Source organism: Podarcis filfolensis (assembly GCF_964270895.1).
Source record: "Podarcis filfolensis genome assembly, chromosome: 16".
NCBI classification, from domain to species: Eukaryota; Metazoa; Chordata; class Lepidosauria; order Squamata; family Lacertidae; genus Podarcis; species Podarcis filfolensis.
Window position 1 is genome coordinate 14,710,448 of NC_139620.1, and position 20,883 is coordinate 14,731,330.

General features: G+C 50.9%; 1 protein-coding gene across 26 annotated transcripts in view; it reads left to right on the forward strand.

Moving 5' to 3' along the window:
* NRXN2 (neurexin 2) overlaps positions 1-20,883 on the forward strand; it is a 340,969-nt gene that overhangs the window by 35,273 nt on the left and 284,813 nt on the right. For 24 of the 26 annotated variants that reach the window (XM_083591980.1, XM_083591978.1, XM_083591984.1 and 21 more), the window contains exon 2: positions 16,615-17,805. In XM_083591980.1, coding sequence (XP_083448106.1) covers positions 17,094-17,805 — 712 coding nt within the window. In that variant the 5' untranslated portion in view covers positions 16,615-17,093. Of the gene's footprint in view, positions 1-15,666; positions 17,806-20,399; positions 20,729-20,883 lie in introns of those variants that run through there. The other 2 variants (XM_083591990.1, XM_083591987.1) reach the window with 2 other exon arrangements.

Sequence of the window (20,883 nt, forward strand, 5' to 3'; positions counted from 1 at the left end):
AGCCGGCAAAGAGCCTTGTGCTGTCTTGAAGATGAGCAAATGGAGGAGGGCGGAAGCTTCCGCAGACCACAGACCATTCCCCCAGAGCCAGGAAGTGCTTTAGTTATGCAATCATTCTTAAATTTATATCCCACCTTTCCTGTGAGGAGCACACGGTGATCTACACACAGGTCTTCCCCGGGCCCATTTTATCTTCAAAACAACCTTGGGGAGATAGGCCAGGCTAAGAGTCAAGAGGGCTTCATTGCTGAGTGAGGACTTGAACCCTGGTCTCCCAGGCCCAAGTCCGACACTCTGAACCACTATGCCACGCTGGTCCTCTGAGCTGCTGAGATGTAAGAACCTAAGAAAAGCCTGCTGGATCAGGCCAATGGCCCAACTAAGTCCAGCATCCTGTTCTCACAGTGGACAAACAGATGCTCCAATGAGAAATCGGCATGCAAGATTTGAGCACAAATCCCCTCCTGTGCCCCTGTTTTCTAGGGACAGTCCTAGATTTACAGAAGCTGTTCCAGTTTCTGATTTGATCCCGGAATGTCCAGCTTTTCCTTTGGACCTCCCTATTTTCATCAGAGAAACGTTGGAGGGTATGGAGTTCTGTGAAACCCCCAGCCCCAAGCCAAAGAGATAAGTAACTCTACAGTGGTACCTCGGGTTACAGACGCTTCAGGTTACAGACTCCGCTCACCCAGAAATATTAAGAACTTTGCTTCAGGATGAGAACAGAAATCATGCTCCGGTGGTGTGGCGGCAGAGGAAGGCCCCATTAGCTAAAGTGGTGCTTCAGGTTAAGAACAGTTAAGAATGAACCTCTGGAACGAATTAAGTACTTAACCCGAGGTACCACTGTTACAACCATTAGAAGACATCTGAAGGCAGTCCTGTATAGAGAAGCTTTTTAAAAAATGTTTCATGTTTTATTATGTTTTTATATATGTTGGAAGCTGCCCGGAGTGGCTGTGGCAACCCAGTCAGATGGGTGGGGTATAAATAATAAAGGACATCACTGCCTCGTGTGGGAATGAGTTCTGTAGTTTAGCCATGCACAGCATGAATAAGTATTTTCTTTTATCTGTCTTTCTGAATCTTCCGATATTCAGTTTCATTGGATGTCCCCAAGTTGCAGTGTTACGACACACACAGAGAGAGGCATGTCACCTGCTCACTTTCACCATGCCATGCATAATTTTATGTATTTAGATATCTATTGCATTTCTAAGCTCCCCATTACCCCAAAGGGCTCCCAAAGGGCAAGGTATAAAATACTAATAAAATACATATATCAGAATCATAAAAATGAAAAGTTTTCTAGTTATGTAAAGCACCACAGAGGTTGATGGTGTTACAGTAAGCTAACAGGCTTCTGCACCAAAGAGTTCACACATACATGCAAACATGGGCTGAATCTACACAGATATTAAAATACGCTGCGAAAATGCTTTTAAAAAACCCAACGTAAAATATATATGGAATTTCCCATTAGCTCAGCAGCGCCACCTAGTGTTACATTTGTAAAATGCACTTAAAGCACACTTAAAATGTTATGTTTGCCGCTGAATAGCTGAGTCGGTGGAATATAGTGTTGGGGGGGGTGTAAACAGGGAGGCAAAAGGAAATGGGAGAGGAAGGCACTGTCTGCGGATGTTGACAACTTTGTTATTAACAGTGACCCAAACAATGCTGGTGACAGCACAAACATCCTGGCTTGGGTCAGCTTATTAACCCCTCTTCCCAACATAGAATTGAAACTCTTGACAAATTGTAGTTCAGTCATATCACACTGCAATCTCCCTTTCGATTTTCTCTCCCCCTGCCCCTGAGTGTAGGTACCTTAAGGTCAGTTGCAGAGAGTCTTGGGAGGGTGAAATCTGCCCCCCACCCCCGCCAGCACTGGTTTTTCAACTGTCTTGGGTGGCAGAAAGGTGTCCACTTCATTCTTCAGGCCTGTTTGTCCTGCGTGGAAAGTGGAAGTCAGGCCCGGCTCGGAGCAGGTGGTGGCGTTTATATCTCACCCGGGAAGATGAGTGAGGAATGAACCCTTGATGAACTCTCTGGATCGTCATAGTAATTTCACACACCTCCGGTACTGGAAAACAAGCTCTGTGCACGAGCCTTGGCTCAACCGAGGCATTGGTTCTGGTGCATAGAAGAGGAGGAAGAGGAAGAAAAAGGAAAAGAAGAAAATTGAAAATGGAGGCTGCAGCCCCCAGATCCACTGAGCTCAGTGAGGCTGACTTCCAAGTAGGCATGTATCTGCCTGAGCTTTGCACGAAGGGTGAAGGCAGTTGCAGGAAAGGCACAGAGTGACTGCTCAAGGCAACATTTGAAACCTGGGTCTCCCATCTGTGCAGGTGATGTTCTCCTGGTTTACTGTACAGAGGTGCCCTAAGTGGCAGGCTCTGCCAGCCTTGTGCCTCTCCAGATGTGTTGGATTAGTCTACAACTCCCATCGCCAGCCTAGTCCAGAACACCTGGAGGGCCCCAGATTTGGCGAAGGAGGCTCCGGGGGGATCTCAGGGGTGACGTCGTCCCATTGGGCTTTTCCTCTTGTCTTCCTCTCCAGGGGAGCCTCAGCCGAACAGCAGGAATGGAAGCCGGGTGCTTATTTGTTGAGATGATTTCTATACCCCTTAACATTTTTAGACCAATCTCTTCAATCAAATACCGATAGAAATCAAAATGCAACCGAGTATTATAAATGGTAATCAAGCTGCATTATAGACGACAATGAGAGCTGAGTCCCCTTCAAGGGTTCTTGTCCTCAATCTGTGGAAGGGCTTTGCAAACGTACCCAGCTTAGACCTGCTCCCCTTCCTGCCTGCCCTTGGGTTTGGGGTCACACAGCAAACTGCTCAGAATCTCCCTCCAGACCTTCTTGCTCAAGAGTGGGAGATCAGGAAGGGGTAAGGGGGTGGGAGCGCCTGTAGCCTCCGTGGAGAAAGGCTCTTCAGAGCATCGTTGGAAGGCTTAGCTGCAACGCTGGCTATAACGAACATTTTGTGGGGATGCAAAGCCAAGGGCTGGGGGGGGTGACAGGGTGGGGGCTCTAGCCCTGCTTTGCACGCAGAATGTCCCAGGTTCAGTCCCCACTGGCACTGCTGCCCCTTCCTTGGGTTGATTTCTAGACTGTAGGCCTATCGGGGCAGAGACCTGTTGTCTCATTCTTTGAAATGTACCACGTAGATGGACAGCGTAACCACAACTGTATTTAAGAAGGGCAGGTCTTCGCTCCTCCATCCTGCTCCCCTTCCTCTTTCCTCAAACATTTAGCTCCAGAACTCTATGCTAATAGCAGCAAATGTTTTTTGTAAGCGCAGAGGTCATAGAATCATGGAACTGTAAAGTTCGAAGGGACCCCAAGGGTCATCTAGTCCAACCCCCTGCAATGCAGGAGTCACTGCTAAAGAATCCCTGACAGATGGCCATCTAACAGCTTTTTACAAAGTCCACCACCTTCCGAGGGACTTTGTACCACTGTCAAATGGCTCTTACTGTCAGGAAGTTCTCCCTAAGGTTTTGTCCAAATCTCATCTTTAAAGTAATTGGTTCGGGTCCAACCCTCTGGAACAGCAGAAAACAAGGGGGTTATAGCTGGGAAGGGGGAAGTTGTGGCCCACAAGTAGTGCCCGCAATAGTCCCCCTGATTTGCAAACGTGCCCATGGGCCCCAAAATAATGGCAAGCCCTTACCCTGCCATACCCCCTGGATGTAAAAGAGGGGGGTGCTGTAGGTTGTGGGATGCAGCGGGCGAGGGTTCAAATTCCCACTTGGCCTAGAGGTTTCCTGGGGTGACCTTGGGCCAGTCACTGCCTGTCAGGCTAACCCGCCTCGCAGGGTTGTTGTGGTGGTGCTTAAACGAGGAGGGGGGTAGCAACATGTACACCACCTTGAGCTCCTTGGAGGAGAAACAGTGGGATATAAATGCAATTAAACAAAGAAATAAACAAATCCCAGGGGGCTCACTTCCCCTTCCCCTTCCCCTTCCCCTTCCCCTTCCCCTTCCCCTTCCCCTTCCCCTTCCCCTTCCTCTTCCTCCTCCTCATGCAGAAGAGAACCATGGCTTGAATTCTGCTGCTGCCGCCCAGGAAGGCAGGACTAGATCTCATGGGTTTAAGAGACACAGGAGGACAACGGAAACCATGAGAGGTGGGTCACACTCTCCTCCTGGCTGGGTGTCAAGAAGCAGGGGTGGTGCTGCCACCCGCTGGACACACTCTGGCCCTGGATTCCCTGGGGTTGGACTAGATGTCCTTCAGGACCCCCTGCTCCTGGTCCAGCTCTGCAATTCTAGGATTCTGTTCTTCTCTTCTTCTCTGCCCCCCGCCTTGGCCGTCTCCAGAGTCCTGTTGCCGCCCCCCTCTTTTTGCTTAACCTTCAGCTCTGCCCTTAAGGAGCTGTCAGGGTGGCGGTAATGAGCACGTCGATCGATTGTGCGGCTGCCTAATCACTTTGTTTATTGTATTAATGAGTTATTTTTTGCTCCTGTCTCTGCACTTTCCATCGTGGTCACGTCCCCTTCGTGGCTGCTGGGTCGGCCTCCTCCGTTTCTGCACCCGGCCTTGGATTGCAGCTTTTTGAAGTTGGGCGGGGGAACCAGACACACACACACACACACACACACAGAGAGAGAGAGAGAGAGAGAGAGAGAGAGAGAGAGAGAGAGAGAGAGAGAACATAAAAAAATGTTTTAAATTTCTGGGAAATATCAGATTATTTGATTATTTTTAAAAAGCCTGAAGCCTCCAACTTGTTCACAATGCCTCCTGGGAGGAACCCAGGCACCCTGGCGCAAAGCTTGGCAGACTTCTTCTAATCCCAACCACAGGAAGAGGTACTAGAAAGGTTGCAATGAGCTCTCTTTTCTCCCCACCCCCCATGCCAATATCAGGACCGGCTCTCTGGCTTTTATCCATGACCTTGCACTTCTCCTGCCTACAGATCATGGGCCACCAGTTCTCCCCAGGCTGGGGCCCTCCGGATGTTTGGGGCCACACTTCCCATCAGCCCCAGACAGAGCAGGCTGGGTGTGCTGGGGGTGCATCATCTCTCTTGCCCGACTGTTGCATAACCCCCCCTCCTGTCCTGCTCATGCCCACGATTGGAGGACAAAGTCTGCCAGTCAGGGAGCCCAATGCCCAGCGAGATTTGATTCCAGCACTCCGGATGTCCAAAATCAAGCTCTGGTTCTGCTCCCAATAGCCACACACACTTCTGTACAGAGTGCATGGCAGGGGGCTGGGTCCCTTCCAACCTGTAGAGTTGATTCTGTGTTGTCTACTCAGAAGTAAGTCCTGCTGATCTCAGCGAGGTTCCCTCCTAGGCAAGTGTGCACAAGATTGCAGTGGGAATTAGGCAGAATTAATACCTTATTCCTCAGGAACTGGTACCCAGAATGGAAAATGGGCACAATGCTGTTTTGTTTCCTTTTTAAATGTTTCCAATTCAAGGAGGAGAGCTGGTGCCATGATGATAATAGATTTACAAGGTCAAAAATGAAGTGTGTGTGTATGTGCACGCGCGCATCTGTGCTGCTTAGTTTTCTTTGGTTCCAGTGCTAAATACATCGCCTTATCTCTAGGAGGGCCGGGGTGGGGGCTGCCATGGCTCATGTGTCGGACCTCGATGGTGTGTCTCAGATTCAAATCCCCGTTCAGGCATGAAATTCACTGGGTGACATTTCTCCCGTTGTTCTCTTTCTCTCTTAACCTGGCCTACCTCATAGGGTTGTTCTGAGGATAAAATGGCTACCAATTCCCACCAGGCCATGAAGTGCCCTGGGTGACCTTTGAGCCAATCAGCATAACCTGCTACACAGAGTTGTTGTGGGGAAAATGGCTCAAATCCCCATGCAACCAGAAAGCTCACTTGGTTCAGTTACAATCTCCGCTTGGCCTGCCTCGCAGGCTAGTTGTGAGAATAAAATGTGTGTGTGGGTGAGAGAGAGAGAGAGAGAGAGAGAGAGAGAGAGAGAGAGAGAGAGAGTAGAGAATAATGTATGTTGCCTCAAGCTTTTTGGAGGAATGGATGGAAATAAATGCAGTAAATAAATAATAACACAGAACTGCTGTTTGTGTTGCTTATTTATGCGTTGTGACTTGCCAGAGGCGGCCTAGGGCTTTATAGAGCACCATAAACTAAGAGACAGGCCCCTGTCCTGTAGGACCATCTAATATGTTGACTGGGGCAGGGAGACAGAGGGCAGATTTTGCCAGGATGGTCTTGGGCCAAAATCTCTCTCTCTCTCTCTCTCTCTCTCTCTCTCTCTCTCTCTCTCTCTCTCTCTCTCTCTCTGTGTGTGTGTGTGTGTGTGTGTGTTTGTGCATGCGTGTGCACAGCCCTAAGATAAAAGAGAGACAAAAAACACCCCACACATTTATTTTGGTTTATTATTTTTAAAGCACTTAAGATTTGCTAAGCCCCCTCCCCTTGCTCCCTACCTGGACCACCTGTCATGCTCTGCTCGACTCAGGAAGAGCTTGAGTTTCCTCACTCCTTAAATGCGAGGCTGTGCAGCAGACAGGCTGAAAGAAATAAGAGAGCAGGACGGTAGGGGGGTTGCTTGTGGTCCTTTGGCCTACCCACTACGGCTGCTTTGGAAGTGCTGAGTTCAAATCCCACCATATCCTTCAGCAGAGTTTTTGCCCCCCTGCAGAGAGGGAGGAGGTCCTTGGAGGCAGGACTCCTGGATCTTTCTCAGGGGATTAGATGACTTTGAATCACAGAACTGTAGAGCTGGAAGGGATCACAAGGGTCCAACCCTTGCAATGCAGGACTTGATGTGGTCAAAGCTCAGGCCATAGAAGAGGCATATAAAAGAGAGGGGGCAGGGGATGACTCCCAGATATTGTAGCCAAGGATCTGGGATCCTGGATTCCTCCCCCCCCCCCAAAGCACTGGGAGGGGAAGTAGTGCCTAGTGGTTTAGGACTGGGGAATTACACAGAACAGACATGATCGCAATTAAGACTCATTCTGGTTCCCGGATGGCCATGCCTCCTTCACAGTGCAGGGCAAAGTCCTCTATGGACCAAGACTATTTTGGAGATAATATCTCAGACAGGGGAGCAGCAGGACTCAAAGATGCCCTTGGAAACCAGGCAGGGGCACGCAGACCACCTGGTCGCCTTCCTTGCTACCGCGAGGTGCCTTGGATTCCTGTCCAAACGACAACAATTATTTCTCATTTGCCTCTGTGCCTGTGCATATGCAAACACCTTCTGCTCAAAGGTGCCCAAGTGGCCACCGGCGGCGTCCTGTCGGGTTTGGGCAGTGGGGCAGGGCCGAGGCTGTGGGGCACTGCCCAACACATCCCTCCCTCTCTCCCTCTCCCTCCCTCTGCCAGGCTGCTGTGAGCTTGTTTGCTCCACTGATGCCACTGGCAGTCCCAGCACTGCCCGGGCATGACGGAAGCCTTTATTAATAGCAGCGGCTGCTGCAGGCCAGCTGCCGGCGCGCTGTGGGTGGAGAGAGCTTTGCTGGCGCTCTCTGCTCCTGCTGCTCAGGTTGCAGGAACGCTCTGAGTTGCTATCGCAGCCCTCCTCCGGCCCCGGGCTGTGTGTTTCGGTGCAGGGAGGGAGCTTCCTGCGCAGGGCACAGGGTGGCACGAGGCGCCGGCGGCCAGGGTCCTGCCCTCCTCCTTCCTGCGAGACTCTCGCTCGGTGCCCAGGTCTGCCGGCTGGAAAACACACAGCAGGTCAAGATCAGTGTGCTACGGGGTCACCGAGGGGAGGGCAGGGATGGATGCTGGGCGCTGCAGTAATTGGTTTGAAAGGGCATCGCCTTGTGGAGACAGGCAGCGGGGGAAATCAGCGAAGGACAGATAGCCGTCTTCAAGTATCTGAAGGGTGGCCAGAATTTGCTTTCTGATGCTCCAGAGGGGAAGCCTGCCCTGTGGTCTCTTGATGAATGGTGGGGTGTACATTTAATTAATGATAATACTGTATTAATAATATAAGACCCGAAGAGATGGATTCAAGCAACGAGAGAGGAGATTCTGACTAAACCTTTGGAAGAACTTTCTGAGGTTTTCTTTCTTTTGGAAGGTGCTGGATTCTCCATCTTTGGACCTTTTTAAGCAGGGGCTGGATGGCCACCTGTCAGGGATGCTTTAGCTGAGATTTCTGCTTGGCAGGGGGTTGAAATAGATGACGCTGGTGGCCCCTTGCAACTCCACAGTGCTATGATTCACTGTGAGAAGAGGCGGCAGAGCTAGATGGCTTCCCTTTGGCCTGACCCAGCTGCATCTAGCCTCTTCCAATGTCCACATTTATTCCTCAGCAGGAGAAAAGAGTCTGATCATATGTATGTCTGTAGCTTGCCCCTTACACGTGCATGAAATTGATAGTTTCTTTCAGCCTTGGTTCCACAGCTGTAAAATGGGAGCCTGGGGACCTGCTCAAGGTGTAGCAAAGAAGCATTGCACGTTTGCATATTTGGAATTGCTATCCTAATCATTTACTTGGGGATATTTAATTGACTGTCTCCTGTCTCATGGAGGAGAGGGCTATTGAAAGCTACAATGGCTAATGCCATGGGTAGGCAAACTAAGGCCCGGGGGCCGGATCCGGCCCAATCGCCTTCTAAATCTGGCCCACAGACGGTCCGGGAATCAGCATGTTTTTACATGAGTAGGATGTGTCCTTTTGTTGAAAATGCATCTCTGGGTTATTTGTGGGGCATAGGAATTTGTTCATTCCCCCCCCAAAAAAATTATAGTCTGGCCCCCCCACCAAGGTCTGAGGGACAGTGGACCGGCCCCCTGCTGAAAAAGTTTGCTGACCCCTGGCTTACACTCTTCCTCCACTGTTGAAGGCAGCAGTGCTTCTGAATGCTAGTTGCTGGAAACAGCAGGAGAGGAAAGAGCTTTTGTGTCTGAGTCCTTGCAGGTTTCCCACTGAAGCATCTTGCTGGTCACTGTGAGAACAGGGTGCTGGATTAGGTGGGCCTGATCCAGCAAGCTCCTAGTGGGTTCTTATGTCCCTCCAGGCCTTGGGCTGGGTTGGCCTGACGCCTCTGAATTGTGTGCTCAGAAGCTGACAACGACATTAAGAATGTTTATAGGAGAATGGAGGCCTTTTTTTGGACTATTTGAAAAAGTCTCATAGTCAGATGAAATCATGGGCAGGATTCAAGATAGGAGCAGCGGGAGAAAAATGATAAAGTAATTGTATCAGAGGGGTTTTTGTAACAGGTAAGAGTCTGATATATAATGCAGTAGAAAAGGGTTTGCACAAGAACACTAGGGAGTGGGGGTGGGAAGTCAATATATAAAATAATGAGATTAGTCGTTTTGAAATCAATCTGGGGGGGGGGGGGTTTAAAATACGAAATGTGTGCTCAGGAGGGAGCCCATGGGGTGAAAAGGAAGGCTCAGCAAATAAATGGAAACCTTTGCTTAGTGCAGGGAAGTTTGTTCTCTCCCAACGAGGTGCTAAGGCAAAAACCCAGTTTGGGAACCGGTAAGCAGGGACACCCTTTGGGAAGAGGTGCAGACACTTCTTCGACAGCTGAGAAAAGAAAAGGGAAAACAGCTGGTGACTCGAAATGGCATAATTACATTCCAAGCAGTGTTCCAAGTGTTCTTTGAAAATCATTACTATTATTACTACTGCTGTTGTGGTGGTGGTGGTGAGGATGGTGTGTTGTAGATAGGGTCACAGATGCAAGTGGCCTGGAGGAAGGAGAGGGCTCCACTCTGCTCCATGACCTTAGCGTGACTCTTAGCAGGCTGGTAAAGAGACTTGTCTCCTACCAAGCTGCGTGATCTGCCACCCTGCACTGCCTGCCCATTTGCCAGCCTGCTGTGAGTTTGTGCTGGTGGAGGAGGAAGAGATTACCTCACCCCCCACCCCAAAGCTGGCAAAGAAACCAGGCATTCTGGCCGAGGAGGATGGAGAGTCACGCCAATGGCCCATCTAGTCCAGCATCCTTTTCTTGCAGTGCCTGACCAGATGCCCATTATAGGACATCTGCAAGCAGGACCTGAGCACAAGAGCAACTCTTCCCTCCTGGGGTTTTGAGCAACTGGTATTCAGAAGCATTTCTGCCTCTTGCCAGGGAGGGAGATTGTAGCCCTCTCCTCCATGAATTTGTCTCATCCTCTTTTAAAAACTGAGCTATTTTTAAAGGAAATCATGACACTGCCGACACGGGTTGCCATGGGTAGTCCAGATTTCCCTGGACGTTTAGGCGATTCCCGCCCGGACAGTTTCCGACGGCCGATTGCTGGCTATGCCTGGGAAATTCTGGCCGCATGGCAACCCTAACCGTTCCCTCGCCTGCATGGGATTCCTGATTGCCCGTGGCAAGCAGAGAGGCAGAAGCTGCACTCATCTTCCGGTGCAGTGAGTCTGGGGGGCCCTTGCACAGTTGCGTTGGCTCGTTGCTCCAGGGCCGTAGGCGCTCTCGCAGCTCTCCTGCTGCCCATGCGCTTCATTGCTTATTCTTCCCTGTGGCCATGGGAGCCCTTGTGGAGTGAAGTGGAGAGGATTGCAGCCGGGACCCCTTCCCACTTTCCCCAAGGAAGGAAGTATATATACCTGAACTTCCACCACTCGCTCTCTGGCATGCAGGATGCAGGGAGTGGGAGAGAGGAGCAGAGCAGTGCAAGGGCGGGGGGGGGGGAGGCTAGCTGTTCACACTTGTCTTCACATGCTTGCAGACACTCTTAATGTGATGCGACACCCCGGGGCCGACATGGTGGGCTGCAGCCACAGGAGCAGGAGGCAAACCGCGCTGCTACTGCAGAGGGTGCGATGGCAGTTGGCAAAAAGGCAGCCAGCGCTGCCACCACACAGCTCCCAGAGGCAGCCTGCTGTGCTGTTAGTGCCAGGAACCTTACGCTGCTCACCTGTGCAACTCTCTGCAGCAGGACAGACAAGGGGCATGCTTGGAAGGACAGGTCACACAGCAGGCTGCTTTTGTGGTTTCTCACACATAGGACAACCTAGGGGACATAGGTCCCCTAGAAAGGCAAAAGGGTTGGGTCAAGCTGCTCACAAGAACCTAAGAAGAGCCCTGAAGGATCAGGCCCAAAAGAGCTCTTCTGGCCCAGCATCCTAGTCCCCAAGTGGCCAACCAGATGATCTTCTGGGAAACCAGCAAGCGGGATTTGTGCAAGGGCCCTCTCCCCTCCCATGGTTTTTCCAGCAACTGATCATTTGAGGGAGGCTACTCTTTACTAAGGGGCTCTGCCTTGCTGTCATCCCAATCAGACCTCCTCCTCAGGGTCTTTTCTCCCAGGAGCTTCTCAAGTATCAAGTATCCAGGTGTCATAAGAAAGCTGCAGAGATAGTACAGGATAGTGCGCACCCCGGAAATGATCTATTTCAGCTTCTGCCTTCTGGAAGAAGGTACAGGGTTATAAAGACTAGGACTAGCCGCCTGAGAAACAGTTTCTATCCAAATGTGATTTTGGTTTTAAACACAGTGTGTAGCGCTGTGGGTTAAACCACAGAACCTAGGACTTGCCGATCAGAAGGTTGGTGGTTTGAATCTCCGCGACGGGGTGAGCTCCCATTGCTCGGACCCTGCTCCTGCCAACCTAGCAATTCGAAAGCAAGTCAAAGTGCAAGTAGATAAATAGGTACCGCTCATGCGGGAAGGTAAACGGCGTTTCCGTGTGCTGCTCTGGTTCGCTAGAAGCAGCTTAGTCATGCTGGCCACATGACCCGGAAGCTGTACGCCGGCTCCCTTGGCCAATAAAGCGAGATGAGTGCCGCAACCCCAGAGTCGGCCACGACTGGACCTAATGGTCAGGGGTCCCTTTACTTTTAAGGTAGTTTCTATGGGAGTATATTGTATTTAATTATGGGGTATCAGAGTTTTTAGGGGGTTAACCAGGCTGGGATAGCTGGGATAGCAGGCTTGTTGGTTTTGAATGTCTGATGCAGATCTTTTCAATTTCGTTGTTCTGTATGGGACAATGACAATAAAGATTATCGTATTGTATCGTATCAAGTATGAAGAGGACACATGTGTCAACAGAGTGGCACGCACTTCACAGCCTTCCCTTACGGCTCCACGTTTCTGTCCTGGTCCCATCCCAGCATGTGACCTTCACTCAGATTCTGAGAAGCAGGGAGAGCCCACAGCCAATCCTGCACTGCGCGCAAACACCCACCCACCCACCTCCTGCAAGCCAGCCTTCACCCTTTACTCAAGTAAAAGCCAACCGGCATTAGCCAGAGGGGTGGTGTAATGGTTAGTGTCCCCACTTGGCCATGAAGCTCACTGGGGGGTGACCTTGGGCCAGTCACTCTCTGTCTCAGCCTGACCTTCCTCACAGGGTTGTTGTTGTTTGGGGGGCGGATAAAGGAGGGAGAGGCACGCCACATACCCCACCTGGAGCTCCTTGGAGAAGAAAATGCAATATAAATGCACTCAACCAATCAAGGAAGCTCTTGGTAAGGATGGAAGTCTGCCTCCTCCAGAGAGGTAGTGAGCTGAGGGGGCTTCCTTTGCAGCTTAGTGCCACATGACCCCCCACCCCCAAGCGAAGCTGCTGCTGCTGTAGCCTTTCTTGGGTAATGCATGGAGGGGGCTCTTCTGTTTCCTCCTGCTGCCCAGTGCTGAAGTCAGATTTAAGGGCCGGAACTGGGGTGGGGAGGGCAGTGGCGTAGCGTGGGGGGTGCAGGGGGGGCGGGCCGCACCGGGCGCAACATCTGGGGTTAGGGCAAATCCACGGGTTAGGGGGCGCAAATCCACGGGTTAGGGGGTGCAAATTACTTGCCTTGCCCCGGGTGCTGACAACCCACGCTACGCCACTGGGGGAGGGCCGTCTTGTCATTTGCCTCAGTCAAGAAAAGGTAAAATCCTGCCTCTTTTGCAGATGGTGAGACCTAAGGTGGGGACAAAGGAGGAAAAGGGGGCAAGCAGCGCCCCCCCCAAACAAGAAGCTCACTCCTCACTTCTGAACGCCTGTCATTAACACATGCTGTTCTTTTTTCTTTCTTGCCCAGCTACAAATATGCTTTGCCCCTTTGGTGCCCCCACATTTTTATTTTTATTTTGCTGGGTGAGTCTGGTCACCTGCTGCACCCTTGGCTCCATTGCTAGGCTGGGAACTGAAAACCTTTGGATGTAGTAGTAGGAATAGCATCCGTAGAAATAGGTGTGGACCCCAGAAACTGCTCCCCGCTGCATTTGCAGTCCTGCGGGCCCACAATTCACATTTTGGGGGTGCATTAAACATTTAAGCTGAGCAACACTTGTGTGAGGCAGATAGGAGGGTGGGAAATCTCTATCTCTTTTAAATGGTGGGGGCTTGTCTTCAGCTCGGGCTCCTCTGCAGCCCTTCAGAGCTGGGGGGCGGGGTGGGAGGAGGGGGAAGACGGGAGGCTGCAGCGCGCTGAAGCTTCAATCAAGCACCCATTGCAGGTGCGGAATTTAATTTGATTGGCTAATTAGAAGCCGAATGTTAATTATGCCCATTACCCAATGAGGTGCTGCAGACGAGGGAGAATTTATAAATAACCCCGCCGCGCGGCTCATTTGCATGATGGCGTATCCCTCCCATTGCCATGGAGACCAGCCCCCTCCCCAACATCCAGAGCGCGTTGGTGGCGGTGGTGCCCCCTCCCAGCTTATTTAAGTTGTGCTCCGTGGTGTGCAAGAGGTGCTAGAATGGGGGGTGCGCGTGTGTTTTAATGAGTACTCTGCTGTCTCTGAGTTGAGAACCCATCTCTACTTTTGCATCTGGTCCCCCATCAGATGCCAGTTGCGAAGAGTGGTTAGGCAGAAATGCATTCATTTTTCTTTTTTTTAAGTGGGTTTGTTTCGGATTTATTGTGTTTTGTTTAATGATCATTTCTAAGTTGCTTTGAGGGTCCTTTTCACTTAAAAGATGAGACAGGAATTTTAAGGGAGGAAAAACCCTGTTGGAAAAATGGGGGACTCTGAGTTCGAGTCTGTGCCCACAAGGAGCCTGGAGAAGGAGGAAGAATGTTTCCCCCTGGGTGGCGGAGAATTGGCTGGAAATCCTGGCCTCCTGGACTGCCAGCCCACCAGCGCCGCCCCCTCCAGTCCCTCTTCCCCTCCACTTTCTTTCCATCTATGCTCCCCCTCATCCTATTCCCATTTCCTCTCCTACACCCCCCCCCCGCTATAAATAATCATGCTCTTATGCAGTAACAAGATGCAAATACACCCTCCACCCTGAGCGGCAGCGGCAGGCGGGGGGGGGGGGGGGGATAAATTGCTTCTCTGACAGTCAGTTACAAGGGTAATCATTCCAAAAAGGCAATTTGATGGGAATGAAATTTGCATTGCATTAGCTGGCTGAGTGACACAGGGCCCTGATCCTGCATGGAGTGGGGAGGAGATGTGATTCTTCCTGCCTAGGGGAAAGAGCACAAAAATGGCAGCGGGGGAGGGGGGCAGGCAACTGGCTTGTGGGGCGCAGCTGGATGTGTACTCTGCTGTCTCTGGGTTGAGAACCCATCTCTACTTTTGCATCTGGTCCCATAAATTGGGGCCATAAATTGGTTTTGTTGAGCTTGGATGAAGTTAGGAGAAGAAAGAGGGGCACTTCTTTGAGTGCTGCCACCTGGGGGACACACAGAGATGCTCCTGCACATATGGCCCCTCTCTCCATGTGGTGTACAACCGAGACTTTCTCAGACCTTCCAAGTGTCTCTATTTTTCAAGAATAGTCCCAGATTTACAGAAGCCGTCCTGGTTTCTGATTTGATCCCGGAATGTCCCGCTTTTCTTTAGGACGTCCCGAAATGTTGGAGGGTATGGAGTTATCTGACCCATAGCCATCTGAAGGCAGCCCTGTATAGGAAAGTTTATTAATGTTTAATGTTTTATTATGTTTTTATGTATGTTGGAAGCCACCTAAAGCGGCTGGGGCAACCCAGTCAGATGGTTGGGTTATTAATAATAATACAGTTATAATAATAATGGAATAGGATGTCCCTATTTTCAAACCTCGGAAGGTATGCTTTCTGCTCTGAGTCAAGAAGGGTAGAATCCCGTTATCTTGTTCCAACAAAGAGCCCAGGATGGGACATGAAGCTTGGAATCCAGATTCCTGAAAGGCCACCTTCTCTTCTTTGTAGCCTTTCTTTTTAAAATACCCAAATTTCTAGCTTACATAGCTCAACAGGTCAGCTTGAAACTGCATGAGCAGTGCCTGTTAACATCTCCTAAACCAGAAGGACAGTCAATTAAGATTCCTTGTGGGGGACAGGTCTTCAGTGCCTCCACATCCACAGGCATGACTCGCCTACAGGACCCACATGCAATATGGACACCTATGATATATATAGATAGCTTGTGTATTAATATATGCCAGTAACAAAGCCCAACATTCTTGAATTTTGCTGCTCTTCTCATTCCCCCTCCCTCTGTTTTTAAAGGCATGTGGAGCTCTGCATACAGAAAATGGGTAGGAGGGGGAACATTTTGGGGCTCGGGAGGCACATTTGAAAATCTAATGAAGTGTTGTGGACAGCTGCAGAACTGGCAATGTTTAGAATCCCCCCCCCCCAAATAGTAGGCAAAACACATTCACAACCCCCACCCCTGATACATAAAACACAGACAAAAAGCACCAGCACTTTCTAATGAAATATTTTGAAAAAGTAAGCAGGAGACCTCCTAACAGCCAAACATAAAAGCAGACAAGCCTGTGCCGCAACCAAACAAATAGCCAAAGCATTCAAAACAAAACCAAAAAAACCCCAGGTGATACATCTATCACACAAAATAGTATGCTACTACCCCCCCCCCACATATGGGGCCCAGAGAGAGTCTGGGGAAGCATGGGAAGAGGGTGGATGAGGGGTCTGGATGATGCCTGTCCTTCATCTACCAGCCAGTCCAGCCCCACCTCAAGGTGGGGATATTTTTTTTTTTAAAGCCCTGAATTTTAAAAGACGAGGGAGGACGGGGGCTCTTGGCAGGTGCCAACAGGAACACCTCAAGGTGTCACGATGTCTACATGACCGCCACATTGGAGACCTCAGGAAAAGAGACCACATGAGGATCCTGTCTGTGTGGTGCAGGTGGGCTGGGAGAGAAAAAATAGTTCTGGACTCCAGAGTGCATGCAAAGACAAAAATAAAACACGAGGGGATTCAGATTTTTTTTTTTTCTGGGTAGGTGGTACTGTTCATTGGATATGTCTGAGCTTTGCTTGGGACATGGCAGAAGAAGTGTTATGACGGGAGTTCCATATAGATATGCGTGCGCACACCCACCCACACATCCCTACATATATATTTATATATCTAAGGCTTCCCCGCCCCCTGCCAGAACTCAATGAAACTCAGTTCTGGCACCTCTCAAGTGAGCACCATTGCCATAATAAGAAAACAAGGGAGGTGTTCATGGTGAGTTCCGGCACTTCTTTTTATAGTAAAACAGCACTGTATATATCTATGTATCCGTATCGGTTTGGGTTGTGTGCGAAGTGTGACTTGCAGTCGCTGTGAACCCAGCTAGGGATTGTGATGCAGGTGGGTTGGAAATTGGGACCCCAAATGTGGGGAAGGGTCTGTTTACAGGGTCAGCAATAGGATTTAAAAAAAGGAAAACCAGCACAGTGGCTGATTACTTTACCTTTTCTCTTCTCTTCCTCTCCCCCACCCCCCTTCCTGCTCCACTCCAGGCTGAGCTTTCTACAATGCACACTCCAGACTGAACGCAGAACGGATTCGGAGGGAGCCCATCGAGGGAAGGAAGGACCAAGCTTCCGACTGCGGCAGATACGGACGGGTTGTTGGCCCCCGGGAGCATCCTGCACGTGCCCCGCCCCCCACCCCACCCTCGTTCTGAGGGCGATTCTGCTGCCCCTGTCCATGAGAGGATGAATATGCTGTAGGCAGGGCTGCTTCCGAGTCGCCTTGGCTCTTGGGGAGGGGGGGACAGGGGAGCCCCAAGGACCTTCACGGAAGACGTGCATCGTGGCCCCTTCCTGCGCAAGAGCCCCTGCGGCTCTTTGAGGAGGAGCAAGAGGAGGTTCTCTCTGCCCGGCCAGGTTGTGGCCTGTTCTGCCTGCAGGAGGCGCCGGTCAGTCTCATGTGGATCTGAAGGTGTGCAGCAGGAGGGGGGCGCCACTCGCCTCGAGGTGTGCAGAGCGGGGTGGCCATGGCGAAAGCGTTGCGCCTGCTGCCCTTGGCGTTGCTGGTGGCCTCGGCGCTGGGCCCCGGGGCGGGCGGCGCGGCCTTGGAGTTTGGGGGCGCAACAGGCCAGTGGGCTCGCTACGCCCGGTGGGATGCCAGCTCCTCGGGGGAGCTGAGCTTCAGCCTCAAGACCAATGTCTCGCGGGCCCTGGTGCTGTACCTGGACGACGGCGGGAACTGTGACTTCCTGGAGCTGCTGATCCTGGAGGGGCGTTTCCGCCTGCGCTTCACGATCTCCTGCGCTGAGCCGGCCAGCCTGCACCTGGAGACGCCCGTCAACGACGACCGCTGGCACATGCTGCTGCTGACGCGCAACTACCGCGAGACCATGCTCGTGGTCGACGGAGAGGCCCGCGTGGCCGAGGTCAAGTCCAAGCGGCGTGACATGACGGTGGAGAGCGACCTCTTCGTGGGGGGCATCCCGCCGGACGTCCGGCTCTCGGCCCTCACCCTCAGCACCGTCAAGTACGAGATGCCCTTCCGCGGCATGGTGGCCAATCTCAAAGTGGGCGACACGCCCCCCGCCCTCCTGGGCAGCCAGGGCATCCGCAGTGACACGGAATACCTGTGCACCAAGCAGAACCCCTGCGTCAACGGAGGGATCTGCACCGTTGTCAACAGCGAGGTCCAGTGCGACTGCAGCCTGACTGGATTCCAGGGCAAATTCTGCAGTGAAGGTAAGAGGCTGACGGGGAGCTTGGAGCTGCGGGTTCCTGTGGGACCAGGCCAGCGTTTTAAATTTGCCAGGCGCATTTTGCACCTGGCTGTTGACCACTTGCAACCAAGTGGTGATGGCTGAGCACCAGGATACTTGAAGTCTCCACCATCTTGCGGTGCATGCCTGGGGATCCTTGGATCTTGACTGTTTTCACATACCCTGTAGAATTCTATCCGTTATAGTTCATCTGCATCATCAGAACCAATTTCAGGAATCAAATAGTTGTACAGTCGTACCTCGGAAGTCGAACACATTGTGAGTTGAACGTTTTGGCTCCCGAACGCTGCAAACCTAGGAGTGTTCCGGTTTGCAAACGTTCTTTGGAACCCGAACATCCGACATGGGTTCCATGGCTTCAGATTGGCTGCAGGAGCTTCCTGCAGCCAATCAGAAGCTGTGCCTTGGTTTCTGAACGTTTTGGAAGTTGAATGAACTTCCAGAACGGATTCCATTCAACTTCCGAGGTACGACTGCATTGAAAAATATGACTTTCAAGCCTTCTGGCCCCAAAATGGCAACTAGGCATTCCATTTTGGCGACTGTAACCCTGGTTTAAGGAGCCATTTGGCACCAACTTATATATCTGAGTTTCTAACACTGCATGGGGCTTGCGAGTGGGGAGTGTGAATGCTTCCGTGGCCTGTACAGCACCTGGCACATCAGGGAGAGTGTCGCATGGTGGAAGGGGTCCTAATAGTCGATTCAGGCAAAGGAAACAGTAGTCTTGTGAGCCAAATGCAATCTGGTCCTCTCTCTGCATTACAGAAAATTGATGACCCTTTGAGTCCCTTCCAGTTCTATAGTTCTAGGATCCTCCTCTATCTTTTCCGTAATAAGGAGGAAGGGATACAGGGCCATCCTGCAGGGCTGTTGTAATGATGGCTAAAAGTAAAGTATGTGAACAGCTTGAGGATTTAAGAAAATCTCTGTATCTTATTAGTAGATCATCATTTTGTTGAGCCCCTTTGTGATGATGAGAATAGTAAATAAATGAAAGATGGTGGTGATTTGTTAACTCTCAGATATGTTGAGGTCTGCTGGTGGTCTCTGTGAAGGGCGAGGGTGGGGGTCCCTTCTAGTATCCTTAAGTTTTGCCTCCACTTCTTTCTGTATTTTATTCCGTTCTGTTCATGTTCTTCCTTTCTCCCAGTGCAGGACCCCAGGCAGCTGACAGCATAAATTAAAACACATACGAGAAACACACAATAAATGTAAATATGAAAAACAAGCAACTCCATTAAAACAGCACTGAAAACACTCAAAATAATTTAAATGCGTACACACACAGACACACACACACACACAGTACAATAAAATCTGTTCCCACCTCAGAATACCTTGTCACAACAGCCAGTTAGTGGTCATAGGCCTATCAGAACCAGAGAAAGTCTATGTTGGCATGAGAAAGGAAAGCAGAGCAGGGGCTAGGCTAGCCTCCCATGGGAGGGAGTTCCAGTCTAGGAGCAGCCCCTGAGAAGGCCCTCTTGTGTGTCCTCCCCAAATGTGCCTGTGAGGGTGGCTGGCTGAGAGAAAGGCCTCCCCAGAAAATCTCAGAGCCCAGCCAGGCTCATATATAGGGATATAACTATCCTTCAGATAGTCTGAACCCCCAACCTGTATAGGGCTTTGTAGGTCATAACCAGCACTTTGCGTTGTGCCTGGAAATGGACCAATGGAGCTGCTGTAAAAAGGCGTTTCTGTTCTCCCTGTAGCTGGCTCTGGTTAGCAATCTGGCTGCAGCACTTTGGACCCCCTGAAATTTCCAAACACTTTCCAAAGGCAGTCCCATGTAGAGAGCATTACAGTAATCTGAACGGGATGTAACTAAGGCATGTATCACCATGGCCGGATCAGATATCTCCACGATCCACCTTCTTCCCTTGCTGAGCCTTTTTTCGGTAAAAACTGAGGTGTCAGGACTCTTTATCTTGATAAATTGTAAAACACCTCTCCTAACCCCTCTCCTCTTCCTGTGCTCCCCCCCTTCTCTACTGAATACACGAACTTTTAAAAAAGCTAATAAAATATAAAAAACACATAATAAAAATCAAAATGCATACTGTTTTATAGATAATGTTTATTTGAGCTTCAAAGAATTAAAAATTCAGACTGCTGCCAAGTGCACCAGTCACAAAATGGCTGCTATGGGGTGCGAAGAGCAGCTTAGAATTAGAGAACAGAGTCATGGCCGTTTGCCCCTCACCCACCATTACCTTGTGGGTCTGTGCAATATCCTGCAGGTCTTGTTTGTGGGTCACGCTGTATTTCCCCCTCTGTCCCTTTCACACTTTCCGCTTAGGATAGCCATGCTACTTTTTGAAAAGCCCGCTTTTAATTGGCCACTTTCCTTTTGCAGGAAAATAAGAGAGCTGTGGGACCTCAGTCCGTAACTTGGCCCTTGTTTGGTTTGGGGCTCCACACCCTTTCACTGATGGGAATGTTTGGCTGTTGTTTGCAGGGGTGCAGGAGAACATGCTCAGGTATCAACCTCAGGCAGCTGCTGGGACCTCAGGACAGCCTGCTGCTGACACAGGCCCTGGGTCCAAGCATTCTTAAGCAGCACTGGCTGGCTGGGTCCAGCGGCCATCTTGATTTCCCATGAAACTCCTGGCAGAGCATCCTGCCTTGTGGGAAATTAAATCTCAGCACGCTGCTCCCTGCAGCCACCAGGGCCCCCCGTTTGCCTGGGACCAGACCTTCCTTGGACTCCTTCCCTCCTGAATTGAGGCTTCCCACACCCCATAGGCCTCAGCCTTCCCTGCGCTGGGGGTTGCCAGGCCTCCAGGGCTGACCTGAAGTCTTCAGGTTCACCTGAGCTCCACCCCCCTTTGTCGCATGGGGACGACTTGAATCTCCAGGTTGGCTCAGGGTGCCCTGAGCAGGTGAGAAAGAATGATTTGGAAATACCCCCTTGAGCTAAGGTTTCTGTCTCTGTTTCCAACCATTTGCTAGACTTTGTGTTTTTATGTGAATGACCTGCTGTCAGAGTCTGTGGTTTCTGACAGCACTGGGGTCTTGCCCTCTAGGGCATCACCAG